General features: G+C 39.2%; 1 protein-coding gene across 1 annotated transcript in view; it reads left to right on the top strand.

The window, feature by feature from the left end:
• The window catches only part of FGF10 (fibroblast growth factor 10), a 123,409-nt gene extending 102,758 nt beyond the window's left edge, over nt 1-20,651 (top strand). The window contains exons 2-3 of the mRNA XM_088469497.1: nt 16,463-16,566; nt 17,448-20,651. Coding sequence (XP_088325623.1) covers nt 16,463-16,566; nt 17,448-17,639 — 296 coding nt within the window. The 3' untranslated portion in view covers nt 17,640-20,651. The remainder of the gene's footprint in view (nt 1-16,462; nt 16,567-17,447) is intronic.
• The last annotated feature ends 299 nt before the right edge of the window (nt 20,652-20,950 follow it).

A 20,950-nucleotide genomic window follows, 5' to 3' on the forward strand; every position in this document is an offset into this window, starting at 1 on the left:
AGGTATGTGGAGGTGTAAATGATGTGGGACAGGTATGTGGAGGTGTAATGGATATGGGACAGGTATGTGGAGGTGTAAAGGATATGGGATGGGTATGTGAAGGTGTATTGATATGAGAGGGGTTTTAGAACTTGCAGATGAGAAGTAAGAGTGTTTTTTCCAACTGTATACAAGCTTATATGAAAACACTACAAAAATACCATACAGCCATTTTTTATGTTCCCCAAAATGCTGGAAATACTTTAATTTGCTTTAAAACGCTTGCTATCACTTTTCAACCATTAATAAAAAGTGCAAAAATCAGCTATTTCACACCTTTTAAGAACCACAAGTACTTTCCTTATGGCCACTAACAGCCTTCTATATGGTCCTGTTATCTCAGTTGTCAATTTTTTTGGGTTCCACTTTTTCATGCACTAACTTTGCAGCAATTTCCGCAAATTTTCACTTCTAATTGAATCTCGCATTTCTCAGGTTCGCGCATTCATGCGTTGTATGCGAGTCTCATATAACAAACTCGCTCCTAACTGAATTGACCCCTATGTATATTTGATTCTGGATCCCTTCTAGAATAATCAGCTGACATGTACAGTATGTCCATTACATTTGACAGTCTCTATTAGTTTCAGTGTAGGCTGGCAGCTAGGACATTTGTTTCTTTAAATTAGCAACAATGTTGTCCCGCGAATCAAAACCAATGTATCCAGATATTAGTATCCTCTTTTACTGAATATAAATAGAGAAATCATAGTGGGCATCTCCTTTACGTTTATCTAGCAGTTAAAAAAAAACCTTCATAGCAATGTAAATAATATCTCTAACTGGGACATAGAAAGATGTCAATGATGTTTTTAGTGTTGTACAAAGGGACTCTGTGATCTACACTATCATCATTTGTAATATTTACGGAACCAAGTGAGGGAAAATAGGGAATAAATAATACAAGTTGTGGAACTTGCGTCCCAGCATGCCCAGCAACAGTTTTAGCATTCCCTAATAAAAAAAAACCTGTGGCAGGGCATGCTGGGATGTGTAGTTCAACATGGCAGGTCATGATGAACACACCTGCCGGCTATACAAATAAATGTTAATAAATAATGCATGCATAGATAATATCACCATTCACAGTTTAATTGTAGTTATATCATTATTCACCAATCCATATCTTATTAATATATATTGGTCTTTGAACACCTAAGAAGATTTAAACTGAACAAATTAATTTCTTTTCTCTACAGATATAATAATATAAACACTCTAAATACAGGTCAGACCTGTGAATTGCGTGTTACAGTGACTTATAATCACGGGACTGCTTATATTTTTAAATGCAATTTTACATTGTTTCTAGTGTCACCATGCCCAATGACATTTTTGCTTCTGTTGCAATAGCATTTTTGAATTGCTTCTGCATATAAACTATAAAATGTTAGTAAACAGTGATGGCATTTGATGCACTTTTACCTTCGCATTAGAAACATAAGAAAACACCAATGGGTATGATTGGTGATAGAGCCTTTTGTTAATGTTTATGCCACCACTTGATAAACAGAGCCCTATGTCTTAAGCACAGTAATATTGTTGTTTGTTTGGAAATACTATGGTATCCTTGAGTGCTGCGCAATGTGTGTGCCAGCCGGGGCATGCTGGGTGCTGTAGTCCTACAGCAGCTAGCCAGCCAAAGGTTGCTGGTGAGAGAGTGGCTGCAGCTGAGATTCAGGGCCCTGGGACCTTATCTTAGGGATGGACATTGGAAGCCGATGGTTAGCAACCATCGATGTTCCTGATTCGATGGACTTACTTTTTCCATCAACTTCTGGGTATTCGAAGGTTGTCAGCTATCGGATGCAGCTTTCCGATGCCCATCCGATGGCTGGCTGATTTGTTTTTTCACCCAGAAGTTGTGTCCACGGCTCAGCTAAAGTGCACATGTGCAAAGCTTTGACTGCTTCTGCGCATGTGCAAAGTATAACCATCGATGGTCATACCATTGAATGGTTGTGAGGCGATAGCTAGTAGCCATCACATCACTAAATTTGATGTTGGAAGCCCGGCAACCATTCAATGCAGTGCTTCCGATGTCCATCCCTCTATATCTGCGGCAATGGGTGCTAATATTTAATTGGAAAATAAGCAGCCCTAAACAATTAAGGCAAATTCATATACCCTCATAGAGGCTGAATTAATCACTGAATAGATTAAACCTTCTATATAATGGATGGTACTATATGGTGTTATACTGTAGATGATGACTGCAATATGTAGTTATAGAAGCAGATTTCTTGCATAAACTGTTAAGGTGCATACACATGGAGCGATAAAACTGAACGATATATCGTTAATATCATTATCGCTCATATCGTTCATTTTTATGTACTTACCAACCTGTCAACGACCAATGAGGCATGTTCCTGCATGGTCGATAAAGATATCTTTCATGCATGCAGGCCAACTTGGATGATATTGTCAACTTTGCCTGTTCAGAGATGTGGCTGGATGACTCACTGAAAGATATCATTCAGGTCGTTACAGATTGTACCATGTGTATGCACCATCAAACCTCATAACAGAAATGCTAAACCATAAATGATAGTGATAATCCATGTATACCAGCACTACACATTAGCCAGGGACTGGTATAGATAAGGAGTGTCTGTATATATCATAATCTTCTACTTGCATAGGAATAAAGTGTATAAACTAGGACAGGAATTCACAAATAGTCTGTTATCATCACTTTAGTTTGAAAAGCAGTCTTCACATTCACTATACTTTTACTAATGTTTTGTTTCCAAATAAGGTTCTCCATGTAGCACCTTTTTCTAAGATGTTGGTGAGCAGTCCACCCGCTCGCACTTTGTCTCTGATGCCAATTGGTTATTTGTCTGTTCCTTATTACAGGAAACACTACAACATTTAGCGCTCCCATCGCTCATAGCCAAAACACACACTTAGATGAAACAGACAGGGCCCCCCTCATCCTACCTACGACACCCCCACCCAGTGGACGCAGAGATGTAGCATGGAGACAAGTACATGCTGTGACGTCCCCCACCACAGTACTAACATTCGCCTCATTCCTATCAGACCTTTTCTCACCTCATTTAGATATTGCCACATGACACACACACACACATATGTACATCATACATACATACACATGCATAGAAAAGAAATAAATAAGTTACAAAATATCTGTGCACTGCAGGTCCCCCTCTAAGACTGAGCTCAGTACATTAATATTTACTGTACCCTCCCCCTTCCCCCCTGATGCGGGCCTGCATAGGCGTTATTGTGGCCTCTGGATTCTTCAACAGATCTCTTAATTTATCCACTTGTACCTGATTTGGTGGTGCACACAGTAAATATGCTGTACTATGACACAGTTCAGTCTGGAAGGTTTCATGATAAACTTAATACTGTAGTGTTACAATATGTATTCTACTTTTGTCTTTACATGTTTTCTCCCTTAATGAGTATCTTCCCCAACTTCCCTCCTGCATCCTTGGTACTTTTTTGGCCAAAATGCTTTTCTGAAAAACCCACCTGCATCAGTATAGCCTGCACGCAATGTGGTTCCCGCAGGTGGGCCGACTCCAGGAGATGAGATCATACCACTCACAGAAGTCTCACATCTGGGGCTAGATTTACTATCCAGCGGTTTGTCAGAGCCGCGAAAGACCAGCGCCTATGACTGATTTATAGCTGCAACATAAATAAATGCTAAACTATGCTGGTCATCTGCAGCTTTCACAAACCACTAGATAGTAAATTTAGGACCTCATTCAGAGCCGCTCGCAAAAAGCGAGCGCTCGCTCTGAATGAGGGCGGCCACTTTTTTTTTTTAGCCAGCCTCCTGGCCGCTCGCTAAGCTGTGGGTGACCACCCACAGCTTTTGCGAGCAGCCAGGTGATGGTCGCAACCATCGTGACCATCGGGGCTTGCAATGAGACACTTGTGGTAGGGTCTCGTCTGCCGCAAGCCCCAGGAATGCCTCCGTTTGTCCAGCCACCCTCCTCCCCGCCTACAAAACAGGGCGAGCTGTCGATCAACATCGACAGCCGCCCCGTTTGTAGCGAGCCCCAGAGCGAGTGAATTTGTCACTCGCTCCGGGGCTCGAGCACGTGCATTGTGCACGCTGTGCATGCACAGTGCCCCACCAATGACCCACTTGCGAGCACATAGCGCTTGCAAGTGGGTCTGAATGAGGCCCTTAGTCCCTAGTGTTACATGTCAATGCCTGACTCACCCTCAGTTTAGTATAATTTCTAGTTGCAGAAGAAAGCAGTGAAGTCATTTCAGAAATCAATAAAACAAGTATCTTCGTGCTGGGAACACACCTGGCAGAGCTATCTGCCGTCGTCGTACCGACACAGCTGCGGATCAGCTAAGCCATACACGCTTACCGATCAGCCACTTGATGTGTCTGTGCTGACATCACAACTGGGCGGGCATTTGAATTTGCCCGCCCAGTTGAGATGTCATTCACCGGCGGTCCTTGCAGCATGTGTAACGGACGGTCGGCAGGTCACCCGTACACACAGCAAGATGCGCTGATATATATGTGCAGATATATTGGGCATCAGCTGTGCTGAAATTCAGAGGTGATATGTCTGTGAACGACGTTGTCCAGAGTATAGAAGCTACTTCTTGTGTCAACTAGTAACTTCAGGTGAGTAACGTTACCTTTAATTCTAAAAACTGATACCATTTTTCATTTAAAAAAAAAAGCTCTGCTTACGGCTAGAATGTATTACGGTTTATTATGCTGTTTCAGATTTTACCTAGAACTGAAAGTAGTTGCAGAAATTACAATTCATAGATGTTTGATAAATTGTTTATAGCCCTACTTAATGTCAAAGGCATTCATTATAAGAATGGGTCTGATTTTTACTGGTCACTGTTTTATCCTTTACTGATGGATGACAAATCTCACTTATTTTTAAGGGGGATTCAATTAAGTTTTACTGTAGCAATAGGACTTTGCGCAATATGGGCTGCGCTATAAACGGTAATGGTAGAGCTTCCTTGGCTGACTTCTACACGCACCTACTAAGGTTGCTAACAAAAATCAGCATAAACACACTGCAAAAGCCCTGTTGTACTGTAGGATGCAGACTCTGACCTTGATCGGGCAAATAAATAGCTTTTGTGGCTAATTGAATTCCCTCCTTACTGTCAGTTTTCAATGATGGGGAGGTTTAGGCAATGGTGTATCATTTATTTGATTTGTATTCCCATTTCCTAGAGATCACCAGGACAAATGTAACAAACACCCAAAAAAAGGGCATAGTCACGTCAAGTGCGTGGTGTGCCACTAGGCAAAACCAAGACATACAGTATGCTCTTCCCTAAAAACATTATTAAATTGCAGTATGCTGTAGACGCACCTGCCTCTGGTGCTCCAATGACCATAGTGATGTCAAAAATACTTCCCAACTTATCGTAAGTCATGGCAAATATGCTCACTGATGGAACGACAGGCAGTCTTCTAAACCTGGCATGCACAGTCTATATTGAAACAGTTGAGAGGCATGTGGTGGCTCAAGCCTCCTACAGACAGGCCGCAAAGTACCCAAGTCAGTAGTCACTACACCTTTGAAAATACCACAATTTACGATTGCACCTTATGATGGAATGTGAGTATTATGGACTATGGAAATGGTTGTGTGGCAGAACTTGTACAAACTATAACACGCACATTGGCTACTCCAGAGTTTCCAAAACGCCGCCATTATGGTCCGCGTTGTAAAGATATCCATGCTTGAGCACAGATGACTTAATTAGTACCTCTGTCAATTTGATTTATCAATCTGGACTAGTTTGGGAAACTCCAGGATAGTAACATTTGCATGTATATTCTGAAACATAGATGTCACTGCTTTTATATATTTGTTTTTAACTTTAAATTAAAAAAAAGCAAAACATGCATGGGAATGTACAACGTAGACAGACTGTGCACTGCAAAACTACATATCAATGTGTTTTCAGTTTTCCTGCATTTAAACATGTTCATTACAGAGTGGAGGGGCCCTAATGCATATTGTACTTCATGTTTTACAAACTAAAGAAATGAAGCAACGGGAACTTTGCTATAACAGACATTACTGCATTCAAATAATGTTTCACGCTGCCCCAGCCGACTTTCCCAAGTACTTTATTTCACATTTAAAGTGCAGAAGTCCCAGCTCGGAGAACACCTTTCACACTACACCACAGACCCCCTACATGCATGAGCCGTGTCTGCCCTGGCATTCATTGTGAAGTCATTTAAAGTAGACACTTTTTTGTCTCTCTGCCGTCTGGCGCAGATGAGGTAATCTGTAACAGCCCCAGGCAGCCCCGAACAGCCAATCAGTTACTTCTCAGTGTGACCCGGGTCTAAAAACCCGGGTGGTATCATTCAGACATAAACCGGGCCACTGACCCAGGTTCCAAGTCGCGGGAATAAGTCTGGTTGATTGCAGGGTCGCAGACCCTGGACTGTCAACACGGTGCGGATCTTCTCAGACATAGGCAGGAGCCGGGACGACTCAGTGTTCCCCCGGCAAATCCCCGGTTTTGGGCTATGTCTGAAAGGGGTATTAGAGGAGACTTACTGTACACTGCTTTACAACACATAAAATATTTAATTTTGTTTCTGCAACATGCCATGCAAATCAGCATCCTGGGCTCTGCGTTCTTCATCCATTTCTAAACTTCTGTCAGCTTGTAGATAGTGACTCACTCACTCTGAGATGTTGGGTAAAATGCGTTTTTGGAAAACAAAAAAAAGTAATCTATTTTAAGAATGTAGAAAGTGTCATGAATAACATACAATACGGATGTAGTAATAGTCCAAACATGGAATAGTTGAGGCATAAAAGATAAAGGAAAATTTGTACTAAATTTTCTATTCCTTTGCGTTTCCTTTCTGCACTATGAGGTAGATGTAGATGTACTATATAATGAAGAGAGATAATGTACCAACCAATCAGCTCCTAACTGTCATTTTTCAAACACAGCCTGTAACATGACAGGAGCTGATTGGTTGGTACTTTGTCTTCATCCACTTTATCTCCCTGCAAGGCTTAGTACATCTACCCCTTTTTAAGTAGTCACCCACAGCTATGCGAGCGGCCGCCCTGATTCAGAGCGAGTGCTCGCTTTTTACGAGCGCCAATGAATCAGGCCCTTACTCCCTGGGGATGTCCCTTACACCCTCCGTTTCCCTCCTAACACCCATTCATTGCTGGGCACACACACCACCTGTCAGAATTTTCTTGTCTTCAACACTATTTGTAAGCGTACAACCTATCCATTTACTAGAAAATAGTGACATCATTAAGACATGAGACATGCAAAGTGATGAGCAAAATATTTGTCTATATCACTAAATGACTGACTCAACCGAGTGTGTGTAGATGACAGATCCACCGTAATAACATGGTGCAAAATGTAAGTGATCAGTCAGACATTGGGTTTTAATAGCCACACTTTAAGCTGATTACAGCGACTGTCTGGTTGGCTGTTATGCATGGCAGCACATTTGTGTTGTGTGCACAATTTAAAAATGAAGACTCAGGTCCTGATTGAGAAGTGTACACTAACGCAGCCGCAGCTGTGCATATGTATGCATCAACTGTGCAAACTTCTGCAAATGTCGCAGCGGCTGGGATTTGTATTGAGTTGCCCGTTTGCAGCTTCGCAAAATCAAAAATGCAGCTCGGTCCAATATCAGTCGATTATGAGACTTCAGAGTAACCATACGGTAACGCAGCATGGGCATGTGAGCCCTGCCATCATCAGGTATTTGCAACAGTAAGCAATGTATAGGTGTACCTACTAAATCGGGCCATTATTTCGCCAAATGGGTAAGTATAGTACGCAGGCGGCAGAGAGCGATATTACTATATATATATATATATATATTGTGCAGAAGTTTTAGGCAGAAGAATTGATGCTGTTTTGAAGGCAAAGGGTGGTCACACCAAATATTGATTTGATTTAGATCTCTGTGCTGTTCATTCACTTTGCATTTTGTTAATTGATAAAAATAAACTATTAACACTTCTATTTTTGAAAACATTCTTACTTTGCAGCATTTTTTCCACACCTGCCTAAAACTTTTGCACAGTACTGTATATGTATGTACTGTATATATATATATATATATATATATATATATATATATAGATATCAAATACAACACTCCAGCACGCCTTCACTCAGTGCAACCAGGCATTGCGCCCTGACTTGCTCCGGTGCCCACCAAGGAGGGCAGCACCCCCACCTTATTATACCAACCATGTACAGGTGGCACTCGGAGTTTGGTGAAACAAGATACCCTCAGCGGAGGGAATTTATTGGGTCGACGTTTCGAGGTGCAATTCACCCCTTCCTCAGGACAACAACTTTTGTTGTCCTGAGGAAGAGGTGAATTGCACCTCGAAACGTCGACCCAATAAATTCCCTCCATTGAAGGTATCTTGTTTCACCAAACTCCGAGTGCCGCCTGTACATGGTTGGTATATATATATATATATATATATATATACAGTAACACAAAGAAACATATAGCTTGCAGTACCTCTAAAAGTAGTTTTGTTGCATTAACCATGTAAGTGCAGCTATATAAAACATAACGAGCACAAAGAGAACACCAGCAGTGTCAGGTACCAAGTCTTCTCTTTTTTTTATAATGTGAAATTAAGCATCTTGCTTAAATATTTAATGTTTTGCATAGTTTAAAGAGTTGTCATCACTCCGAGTTAAAATCCCACCGTATTTACACGCAAAGCCAGATCACAGTGCGAGTCTAGACGTCCTCTTTTGACATCGAGCTATGTGATCTAACTGCTCTGTCCCGCAATGCGCACGTGATAGGTAATGAATTTGCCGAGGTGTAAGATGACGGGTGTAGTGTGATAGCCTTTTAAGTGTGTTTGTGAGTTTAAAGTCTTTATCAATGTCTGATGATGTGTTGAATGACTGTTTATGAAATTGGTGTGTATTGTAGATGTATTATAGGAGAAGAAACTGTTTACGTTACAGGACAGAATACAATTATTTAAGTCTAATCTGCTCCAGATTTACCAGATAATTAATATTTTTCTTCTTGGTATACTGCAGTTTGCAGCTGTTGTTAATTTTCAGTGAAGAAATCGCTCGGGATGAGGCTTATGGATGTGCTTTCTTGGCATGGATATGAAGGGAACGCATAGCACCCATTAGAACAAAGCCAGTTGCAGCTGCTTAGGCTACCTACTTATCTTAGTGCATTAGTAACTATGTTGTATTGCCATCATGCACTGTAATGCCATTGCCATAGGCTGCATGTGTGGTAAACAACCTATGTCCTTTTAGTGTTATATTTAATTTCAAAATACACCTTAAGAGAATCTTAAATATTGCATTTATCTAAAATACTTTGTTTATCCTCCACCATAACACAAGTCTCCGCCATGTCCCGAGGACCCGCACTTCATAATCATGTTGACACCTCTTGCAGGTGGCTGTCACTGATCTCACAGCTTCAGAGACTTTCATGTTCAAAGGCAAAGTGTGACCCCCATAAGAGGCTCTTTCATTTCCATCTAATGCTTTCAGTGTCTTATCTGTACTTTGCAAATGAGACACCTGAAACACGTCTCACAGAGCCGGAGTATGACCAAAGGGCAGGTGCTGGGAGAGAAAGGGAACTTGAAACAGATGTCATATGAGTAAATGCACTGAATGGAAACTGGAAGGGAAATGTTGAGCATTGTGGTGATCGGTATCACCGGTGTATATAGGGAAGCCTGGACAATTGCGGAGGTCCTGAAATAATCTTCTGGAACAGTAATCCCTTTAAAATCTAGTTATACTATTGACCATGTCATTTAAAAAATGCTAAAAAGGTCACTCTTGTGCAACATCACCTGTTGCTACGAGTAACTGCATGGATCTGCGGGCCAAGGTGGCTGAGGGGGTGCACGTGTTGGCATCTTGTGATGGAAGGAGTGATAATAGCTTATATTTCCAAGTATTATAGATTGTAAGCTTATGTAACATCTACAGCATTGCCTTATAAGTTAAATAAAAAGGGGCATAGAATTAAACAGTATTAAATGATGTACTTACCTGTTCTCCCAGAACGCAAATCACGTCATTATAGCCACTCCCGTAATATGTGATCCCGTACATTGCAGCATTGTGCAAGAGAGGTGAGGGCCATGCTAGGGCCACCCATAGCAACTATGAGCACCCTGACAAATTTTGATCCCCATACGCCCCTATACTGTAGTCTTGGTAACCCTGTAGCATTGCCCCCCACCCCTTTGACCATAGGTCTCCATTGTAACATTACCACCCCGCGGAGTCTATATGTTCCCATTGTAGAACTGATTTTTTAAAATGCCAGGGGATGAGGAGGAGGGCACGGTCATGTTGGATGTGTCAGTGAAACCTTTTATGCGACCATGCCAGTGCCGAGCATCATGACAGTCCCTCTATGGGTGGCCCTGACCATACCTCCAACACCTGCCATTTGGATGTCTCAAAGGGGAGTTAAAAAAAAAAAGAAAGGAGGCAAGTATATGGAATGCTCAATTCCAAGCTATCAGATAAGAGGGGAATGCATAGGTTTTGTTGACAATCAATGTCGACAAAATATATGTGGCGAATACAAACGGTATTATGGCGAAACTTGTAATGTTAGCTAAAGCATTTTAACCAGGTTGGCATTAGAACTGTAAACATATTTGCAAAGCATCATGTTTAAAGTTCTAATGCTGACACAGTTAAAATGCTTTAACTAGCATTACAAATGTGTCGGCATAATGCCGCCAGCATTCTCCCATCAGTGTGTTGATATATTGACTGTCGACAAACCGACTACTTCCCAATACATGTGCACATTGCATAATTACCAACTGACCCTAATTTCAAGATATAATGGTTAAATGGTTACAGAGGCAGTGGCATCACGATGGTGGTGCGGGGGGTGCAGGCCGCACCGGGTGTCATCCTCGGAGGCGCTGACACCAAAATGCCGGCTCCTCCTCAGTGACAAGAGCCAGGTGCTGCAGTGTGATATTCTCCTGCTGCGGCATTCGGCTCCTATCAGATGAGGAGCTGAGAGTGCAGGCACCAGTCTCTGGGGAGCAGCCTAGCATCTCTACGGATGCTGGCCCCAGAGTGATGCTATCAGGAGTCCCCATGAGGCCATGCCCTCTTTATTATAGGCAGGGTTTGACTGGATCACAGGGGTATAGGGGAAACTCCTGGTGGGCCCCACTGCCTATTGGCCCACCCCCCTCTTCTAGGTGTCAGGTTCCCGACCTCAAATGATAGATTACTCTATTAGACGGTCAGTTACCTAGAGGAGCAGGACCACTGATCAACATGGGAGCTTGAGAAACTACACCAAGATTTGCCTAATGGTTAGCCAAGCATTTGTGGTTGCTGGCCACATCCCCCTCTGGTGGATGACCACACCCTTTAAGAATGGGCCCCTACCACTGCATTCCCCCGACACTGATTGTAGGCCACGTCCCCTTATCGGGCGCAAATGGCTTCTCTGACAGAATTGTACTTGTTGTAGGAAAGCCACAATACCCAAGCAGCAACTATATGTTATCTGTATAGTGGAGGTCGGATAATGAAAGTAAATGTCTTACTTGTCAGCAGATTTGCCCGTTTAAGCAATGTCAATAGGAGTCTCGTGTTCTCACGATTTTTCCTTGGAAACTTTTGTCCCTGGCATTGCCCTTATTTTTTATTTTTAGCATGGACCCACAGCAGGTGATGCACGTGCTCAGTATCAAATTGTTTATAAAAATTGGTAACTGTAGCACTGTGTGATTTCTGATAAAGGGCACAGTTAGGGGGCAAGATAGCCAGCAAGACCTTTCTACATGTCAGTATTCAGTCATGGTGGATGTTTGGACCAGCCTTCCTCTCTAGTCACAGGCCATAGCACATCAGATATGTAACAAATACACCAGGCTATTTTTGTGTGTTCCCAGCCCCCACTTCCACCCCATGTATTGTGCTGGAAACCATTTATAAACATCCCCTTTCTGGATGAAAAAATCTTAGGAAGATGTTTTACAGGACTGCACAGTTTTATTTGTGTCAAATTAAACAAAAAAAAAATCGCAATAAATCTGATACAGATTCTAAAATATGGAAATTTGCAGCAAAAAAAAAAAACACCAGGCACATGGGAAGTAGAGAACAGCACATAGGCAAAGAATAATATTTTATTCCCAACAACTGCTTTCAAAATGATATTAAAAGTATCCAGTAATTCCAAATAAAACACCAACTACTAGAGAGATATTTGCTTATTTATAGAGGACAATTCTGCTTCATTTTCCTAGGGGGAGCTGAGGTAAATTGTTAATCAATAAATCTGGAAATTCCCATCTCTAGTTACTTCTAAATTTGGTACAGTACCTTGATGAGCTACAGCGTGGGCCGATGCTACCGCTAGGTGAACCTAGGTAGTCGCCAAGCACCAAGGTTTAGGGGATGCCTCAAACACTGAATGAGTGAAATAATACTGTCAGCTGCTTACCTACAGCTCCTCTATGTCACTAGCGGGTAGTTGTGTGGCACTAACAGATGTTGAAGAGTAAAGGTGGGAGCTTTAGATGAGAGGGGCGGAGGTCTAGGGTTCTTGCATTGGCAATGGCTGCCCTCAGGATTTTTACCTGCCATTTCAATGTGCCTTGTCTATGCTGTCATATGAATACAGCCCTGGTCCACAAAGCTACACCCAAGTGTGCCCCAAATTGGTAAGACACAAACAAAGCTATTTGCAGCACTCAGTCCTTGTGAGATTAGAAGGGAGGGTGAAACCTGAAGAGGATGGCCAGCACCTGGGGTAAAAATACAGAGGTGGTAGGTTGCTCCACAAGTTCCTGTCAGAGAGAAGGGACATTGGAAAAGTGTGGGAGATAAGCGACCCCCCACAGTGACGTGCGGTGAGGTAAATGACTGGGGAGGCGCTGGCTGGTATCAGAGTCAGATTTACAGACACATATCTGAACCTGAGGGTTCATATGGGCATTATACAAAGGTGCAGCAGTATATAGTGCTGGAAATTTGGTGTGTGTTTCGATCATGGATGTGCAAAAAAGATAGATAGGGGAGGCAGTGCCTCACCTGCCATACACTTTTTACTAAAGAGTTTACACTATAAAAATGATTAGAATAATACAAAGAAGAAATTTATCATATTTTCTTTAAACATTTTTGAGGCAGAGTTTTGACTATAAATATTATAGTCAAAACTCTGCCTCATCTGACCGCACATCACTGCCCCCCGATATGTGTAAGTTTTTATATTTTAGCTAATTTTTTTATTATGTGTTTTTCCTATAGATGGCATGTGAGGAGACCCCTCTATATTCTATTTTTAATATTTTTTTTTTTTTCATTTATGTGTATTTTTCCTAGAAATTAGATGTGGTGGTGGGCACTGATTCTTAGCAGTCGGGACAAACAATGCCAGCTAAAGAACAGCCCCCTCAAATCGCATCTGTCCATAAAAAAATCAGGACATCTGAGAAGTATATTATTGCTCATTTTTTATTCAATACAAACGGAGGAACTGAGACTACCTGCCTTTGGCCTTTAGCAATATAGAATACGGCAGTCCCATTGAAATGGCTAGATACAAATATGCAAAACTCAAAATATTTTTGCAGGATAACATGTGGCCATGTGTTTTACGGAAAGCCCACAGAATAATAAAGTGAAAATAAACCCTACTTATGTGGTATATGTAGCCTCTAATGATGTATAAATTCCATGTGAAACTGTTTAAGTCTGCTATTCCATCAGCCATTGCATCATTTTATTAGACTTTATATAAAAAAAAATCAATTAAAATATTTCTCAGCAGAAAAGATTTGTATAGCACTTGCCTTATGTGATACATTTATCTGCCCAGTTATTTGTGTCGGTGCAGTGAAGACTACCATAGCTGACTATTACCTGCTACATACGCACTATACATAAAGAAAGATCCCAGCTGTTTTACATATGCCGGCACCTCATCTGTTTATCATGTTACTTGTTTGGCGTAATTGGCAGAACACCATAGTGCGATAGAGTGTGCTGCTGAAGTATGTTAAGTATTCAGCACATTGACTTGGCACAAGTAGCTGGTTAACTCTGTTTTGTTTCCTGTAATCTCTTGGTTATTGACACCAGCAAAACATGTTGAATGTGCCTGGAGCTATTGAATGCATGTGTCAGAAAGCCTACACTTGGAGTTTAGATGTGCCCCTGTTTGCACTTACAATATTTCCTCCTCCCATGCATTGCTCTATTGTCAACACCAGTGATGATGATCTTAGGTCCCATTTTTGCACTAAGAAATTCATGTTGTCCCAAGTTGTTGCTTAAAAGCAGCATTAATGGTTAAATAATTAATATGTTATACAGGAGCATATTTATTAACGTTAAATTGGAGGAACTCCATCAAAAACAACTGTTTTCAGGGGATCCCCACACAAGATAATCATCCCCGGGGATTAACGAGGAGTAGGAGCAGGAGATATCCATTTCCAACTGCAAAATCAGGTGTCTATAGGAGCTTGAAATTTTACCAGAGAGAGGTCCGACAGCCATGCATGCACCGTACACGCCCTGAGTCCGAACCCAAAAGTGGAGTGATAGTGTAAGCCAGAGCCGTAACTAGACTTTTTGGTGCCATGTGCCAGATAGAGTGTTCGCTGTTTGCGCATTCCCCCATTTTTAAAATAGGCACATAAGATGAAGCATCGGAAAAAGGGCTCATGGGGAACGGCCAGGGAAGAGATAGGGGAGACAGGAGATGCTGGGGTTAAAAGAAGAGGAAGCTACAAGTGAGAATGATAATAAACAGGAAAACTGATAGGCCCATACAGCGCCCCCTGTGGTGCCCTGTGCCATGGCACTGGTTGCACTACCCTAGTTACGTCAGTGGTGTAAGCTGTCACTCTGCCTCTAGTTCTTCACCAGGATGGCTTATACCGGAGCCTGTGTCCTGGCAAGACAAACATGGTGAATTCAAGAGAATATATTCATTTTTGCTTTTCGAATTTACCTGATAAACTGTCATCACAACTGCATTAATTATGCGAATTGTGATAAATAGGCCATATGAGTATGATGATAAGTACTTCACTACTGGTTCCTGTTTATTTATAAAACCAATTAATATACAGTTTTCTCCTTTAATTGGATGCTACCACAACAGTGAAAATAGCCACCCTATTTATGATTATCAGTTGAAAACAACCTTTTAGGTTTGAGTAACATAATCTGTTTTTGGCCTAGCGCCTTGCGCACTTGTATTGTAAAAAATAGCCAGTTATTATATGATCCTCTTTCCTGGAAAAAAAGCATAGAAAAATCTTGAGCACTATATACAGATGATTCACATCTGGGTTACATCTGCTCTATGTTTACTCCTGAGTGGTGTCCTTGCTACATCAGAATATGGAGAGAACCTGGATGAAAAAAAGCCTAAATCATTATGCAACCCAATCACTGCCACTGAGTAAGGTTACTTGCATACAGGTCGCTGTTTTCCTTTACTCTCTCCCAGGTGGAGAGTACTGTAGGTCAGGATGTAACCCATCACTGCTACTAAGTTGTCATGTGGAAAGTTTTAAATGAATGGGGAAGATTTGAGATTTGACAAATTTGGGGTGGGGGGGGGGTTTCAGGCCCAAATCAAAAACATTTTATAATATCTGGGTAAAATGCCTTATAAAAATATTAAAGAAATAAAATTTGCTTCACCAAGCACCATTTGCATTGCAGTACTTGGACAATGTTCCAGCACACTCAAACTCGTGAGCCGGTTCACACATGTTCAAGTTAAATTTTAATAATTTCTTTATTGTGTTTGCTTATTGCAAACGATAGTTCTCAGTCTGATTTAAGAAATAAGTTGGATTTGGGTCCCATAGCTAATCGGAACTCAAATATATTCGGAGTTGTCAAACTTTTGAATTTCATAGGTTATACTGTAGGTTCTGAGTTTTCGAGTATATTTATTCCTCAACAATGTTCATATTCAATGGATGTGTACTTTTTCACCATTGTGCTAGATTTTAAGTGTTTTTTATTAAGTGCGTTATAGTAGTTGCACTGCTACATAAGTTTCTTTATCTTGGGAATAGTCAAGAACTACTGTACCTACGTGCTGATCCCATGTAGCAATCCTCACTAGTGTTGCCTAGCAAATCTTCTCAGACAAGTTAGTTCTATGGAAAAAAATATATATCTATATATACTGTATGCATATATATATATATATATATATATATATATGCAATTATGTAATTATTCTCAACAACTCACTTCTCAACACTTATCATATATTACCATATTTCTGTGTTTCAGATTAAGGCTCTTTTTTAAATTCCATGTGTCAATTTTATGTTGTAGTTACTGTCAGCATACTAACAATCAAATAAATGTTTCTCTGTCACTTTAGGTATATTGGAGATAACATCTGTAGATGTGGGGGTCGTAGCAGTGAAATCCATTAACAGCAATTATTATTTAGCCATGAACAAAAAAGGCAAGGTCTATGGCTCTGTAAGTAAACATTGTTTTTTATGAGAACACTATTACTGTACCCATAATTACAAGTAACCCTAATGCATGTCTATTTTGTATTATATCTGTAATGGTTTTACAAGTAAAACATGATAAATCGAAAGAAATATACAATTCTGTAGTATGCCATTTGTTTTATTTTTTTTTCATCTAAATTTCACTTGTAGACTTGCAATATTATGTGAATTTCATACGTGTACCATTAGTGATTTTGCATAAAAGATACCACCAACAATTTTCAATGTTTTCAAACTTAGATCTTTTTTTAAGTAATATATTGTATTTTTTTTATTATTATTATTATTATTATTATTATTATTATTATTTTAATTTTGGAAAAGCCAACAAACTATTTTTTTTTAAATAGTTTACAAGGTTAGGGTAGAATAGGTTGGATGAACAATCTGTGGATTTGGTGATTCTATGTGCATTGGTTTTTTTTTAGTATTTCACCTTCTGTATTTTGTATATCCTTAATGTGCATCACATCTCCAAATACAGTATTGCTTATCCTGCCCGTTGTAACCTATGATTGTGTGCCTATTTAGTATGCCCAAGATGGCTGCCTTGGATGGACAATAAACAGAACTTGTCATTCTGTAGAACTCATATTTTATATTCACCCACTCTAACCATTGTAGTGTGCCCAGAATAGCTGCTTCTTTTGTAATATAGTTTATGTCCCGCAAATGCGCTATTTAAATACATTTTATTATTATTATTATTCTACTGTACTAAAAAAACACAAACTATCAAACTTTGAGACAAATATACTTCTGAATGTTTTTAATATCTTACCTATATATTAGTAAAGTTGTACATTGTGACTTTTGTCTTTTTTTGTCTCTTTATTTTCACAGAAAGAATTTAATGTAGACTGTAAGCTAAAGGAGAGAATAGAGGAAAATGGCTATAACACGTACGCATCTCTTACTTGGAAGAATGAAGGGAGACAAATGTTTGTGGCACTGAATGGTAAAGGAACTCCAAAAAGAGGACCAAGAACGAGGAGGAAACACCCTAATGCTCACTTTCTCCCCATTGCTCTTTAACTTTAGATGAAGGATTTGTTGCATTAGACTGATGTCTTGTGAAAACATTTGAAGGAACTTCCACAGTTACCTTTTTTTGTAAGCAAAAAACAGAAGAGACTGCTATAGACTATCAGTGTACTATCATATGGAGGAGGACTTGTTTGTACTGTGTTATAAATGTGACTCTGGCCAGGCCGAATGCGGGAAAATGAAAGCTAACCGCCCATTTGAGGAATGTTTTTATTTGTACAATACAATTTAAAGGACATGAGACAACTGGAGAGATGATCTTCTGAGAAAGTTATTTATGGAATTCTAACTCAAATCAAAGATTTTCATTGCTCATTGAGGCCCAATGATCCAATGATCAGTTAGACACGTGAGATATTACTGGAAGCACTTGGGTCAAAACTACAACAGTAATGGATTTTTCTGAAGAGACATCCAGAAGATTTTATAGGATTAAGATGTGTAAACATGTTCAACCCGTTCTAAAAAATTAATATTGTGGTATGCCGGTGTATCCTACCTTCTCCCCCTTTTTCAGTTTCTTTGTAAGTTATTTATTTAATAGAATGTTTAATATGTCTCTTCAGTGTTTGAGTGGTGTGTCTACAATTTTGCATCTGTTTTAATCTCAGCATCATAGAGGGATTGTTGTGACTGCATAAACATCGTAATAGACGACAATTTCTCTAGAAAGCGAAAAAAAAGTGAAGACATATTTGTATGGTAAATTAGAAAACACTATCAGTTGATCGTATTGGCATTTTAATTAAAAAGACGGTTTACCGGAAGGCCTTGACACTAAACGACAGTTGTGTTACAGATTAAAAAGTTGGGTCATGGCTTAATACGTTTATTTGACTCTTTATGGCAGAAAGTTACTCATAATAGTATTACATTAACAATTATCATTTACAAAAAATGTTTTGTTTCTCTACCACGGTCATTATATAGTTAGGGCTAAATAAAGGGACTGGCTGGGCCAAGTTAATTAAGTGGCATTAAAGCTGGTGTCACCAGGATAAGGGCAGAATTTGCTTTTAAGTTAAATGATGGGATATTATATACATTGATTGCTTTGAGATTGGCAGCAGTTTATGATTGTGCTGTAAAGTCATCATCCAAAGATGCAACACACAGTAACTCATTGACATCCTACGTATACATGCAGTTCAAAGGATGGCTTTTTTTCCGTGGCCCATGTAAAGACGAGTTATGGGGCAGTTCAATACTGTGTGTAAGAGTTTGTCACAGAAGTTATGGTTGACCTGATCGTGGATGGTTCATAATATTCTCTTTGTGGCAGGAATTATATCGGATTCATATTTACCGCTTTTCCTATAGTACAGTATGTACCTCTTTCTGATTATCTAAGCCACTTGTCTCAAATGTAGAGATGTGATGTATAATGCCTGCTTTAAAAGATGGAGTTTACATTTCTGAGTATTTATATTCAAGATTCTACTGTAAAGTGAAATCATTGTAGAACCTCCAGGTGGATTATCTGTATCAAGGTACAGTTGGTGACCCATTTCGGGAATCAAATAAAAATATTTAATTTGCAAAAAACATGCCACAAAGTTAAAACATTCCACTAATCGTAATTATACATGTTCGTTATTTCATTCGCTCCAAACATCGCAAAGCATTTTATGTTGCTACAGAGTACCAAGGTTTTTTTTACTACAAAAAAATGTCTTTCCAGGCGGAGAAGTATCAAGCAGTAAAAGAGTGTAAAAGTGGACCAGTGGAAAATTTGCCCTTAGCACCCAATCAGCTTTTAGGTTGTATTTAAAAAGTATATTCAATAAAATGATAGATATATGTTGATTGGTTCCTGTGGGAAACTTCTCCACTGGCCCACTTCTCCTCTCTTTTCATTGCTTGAAACATCTCCTCCCCAGGTCACTGTTCATATCATTATCAGATCAATTAGATATTATGATTAAGACTTGCAGTACATCCCTTAGATACAAACATACATTCAAATCAGTGTTGAAATGTATCTTCAATATTCTATTTTTTTTTTCATTAAAAAATTTCATAAATGAAAAAAAAAAATTACTGACCGTAAGATGAAAAATTAAATGAACATTAAAATTTTATCTAATTACAGAAAGTAAAATGAAAAATTAAATGAACATTGAAATGTTATCTTGTTTAAAAGATAAAATTAAATTGTTTATCTGGTTTTCAGAAGTTTTTAAAATTAACAAAGTCAAAATATATGTCCTCCTTTTCTGTGGGGGTGCACTAAATATTGTCACTTTAAATTTTGACACAGCGGTCATAGTAAAGGTAGCTCATCATCAGTCATTAATAGTCGGTTCCCCTTCTTACAATGATACAAACCATTTTACGCAACGTTTCCATAAATCAGAACTTCGATGACACGGAAGGAGAAAACTACTCCTGCTTATTCCAAGGGGAAAAAAGGCAGTTACCTATTTACCTCAATAAATTTAATTAACTCAAAATGTTATTTTATATATTGCTAGAAAACAAAGAAAACTTGAGACTTCCCCTTAAACAAGTAAATTTTTTTATAATAGCATCTCTTTTGTTACAACAGATACAGCTGTTCTTCTTCTATACATACCACGGGCTACACATTGTATTCCACAAAATAAGATCTTACCCTGAGTGTCTCTTATAGTGTCCTAGTAAAAGTAATGTAGTCTAATAATATTATTTTGTTCAAAACACTTCACGTGATAACATGAGATTATATTGATGCTGCAGTTTTATGTTCAAATTTCTTGTAAAAAAACAAAAACAAAAAAAAGTATGTTTTATTTTTAATCTTTGGAAACTGTATTTTGGTACAAATGAGATACTTACTAATGTGTCTTTTTACTAAAAATTAACCACTAGAAATACTGGTCTTTAGTGGTTTTATAAGTTATTTTGTCAATGCTTTTTACCAGCACTTCCAATGTAAAATCTTTTATTTAAATATTAGCTGTTTAAAATGGAGCTTTCCCTTAAATTGCAAATGGTTAGATTATGCCGTCTTCCTCAATAAAGCTGTTAACATAAACATTTTTTGTAGAGTCAGTATAAAGTTAATCATGCCTCTGGTGTCTCATTTTATTGCTATAATGATTGTTTGTTAGGTACTCTTTATTTTAGACATGTTTTGGGAGTTTTAGTTTTGCTTAGTCTACTCATCAGCAAACGAGTTGGTTTTGGGTTTGCAGTCATATAGTTTAAGTCTTAAAAAAAGTCAAGGCTGTTATTATTACACAGTTTTGCCAGCAGTTGCCTATAAAAAATGATGTATCTTTGACTATAGCAAATTATCTTTGATGTAAAAGGGATTA

Source organism: Taudactylus pleione, unplaced genomic scaffold (genome assembly GCF_031769625.1).
Source record: "Taudactylus pleione unplaced genomic scaffold, aTauple2 ptg000092l, whole genome shotgun sequence".
Lineage (NCBI taxonomy): Eukaryota > Metazoa > Chordata > Amphibia > Anura > Myobatrachidae > Taudactylus > Taudactylus pleione.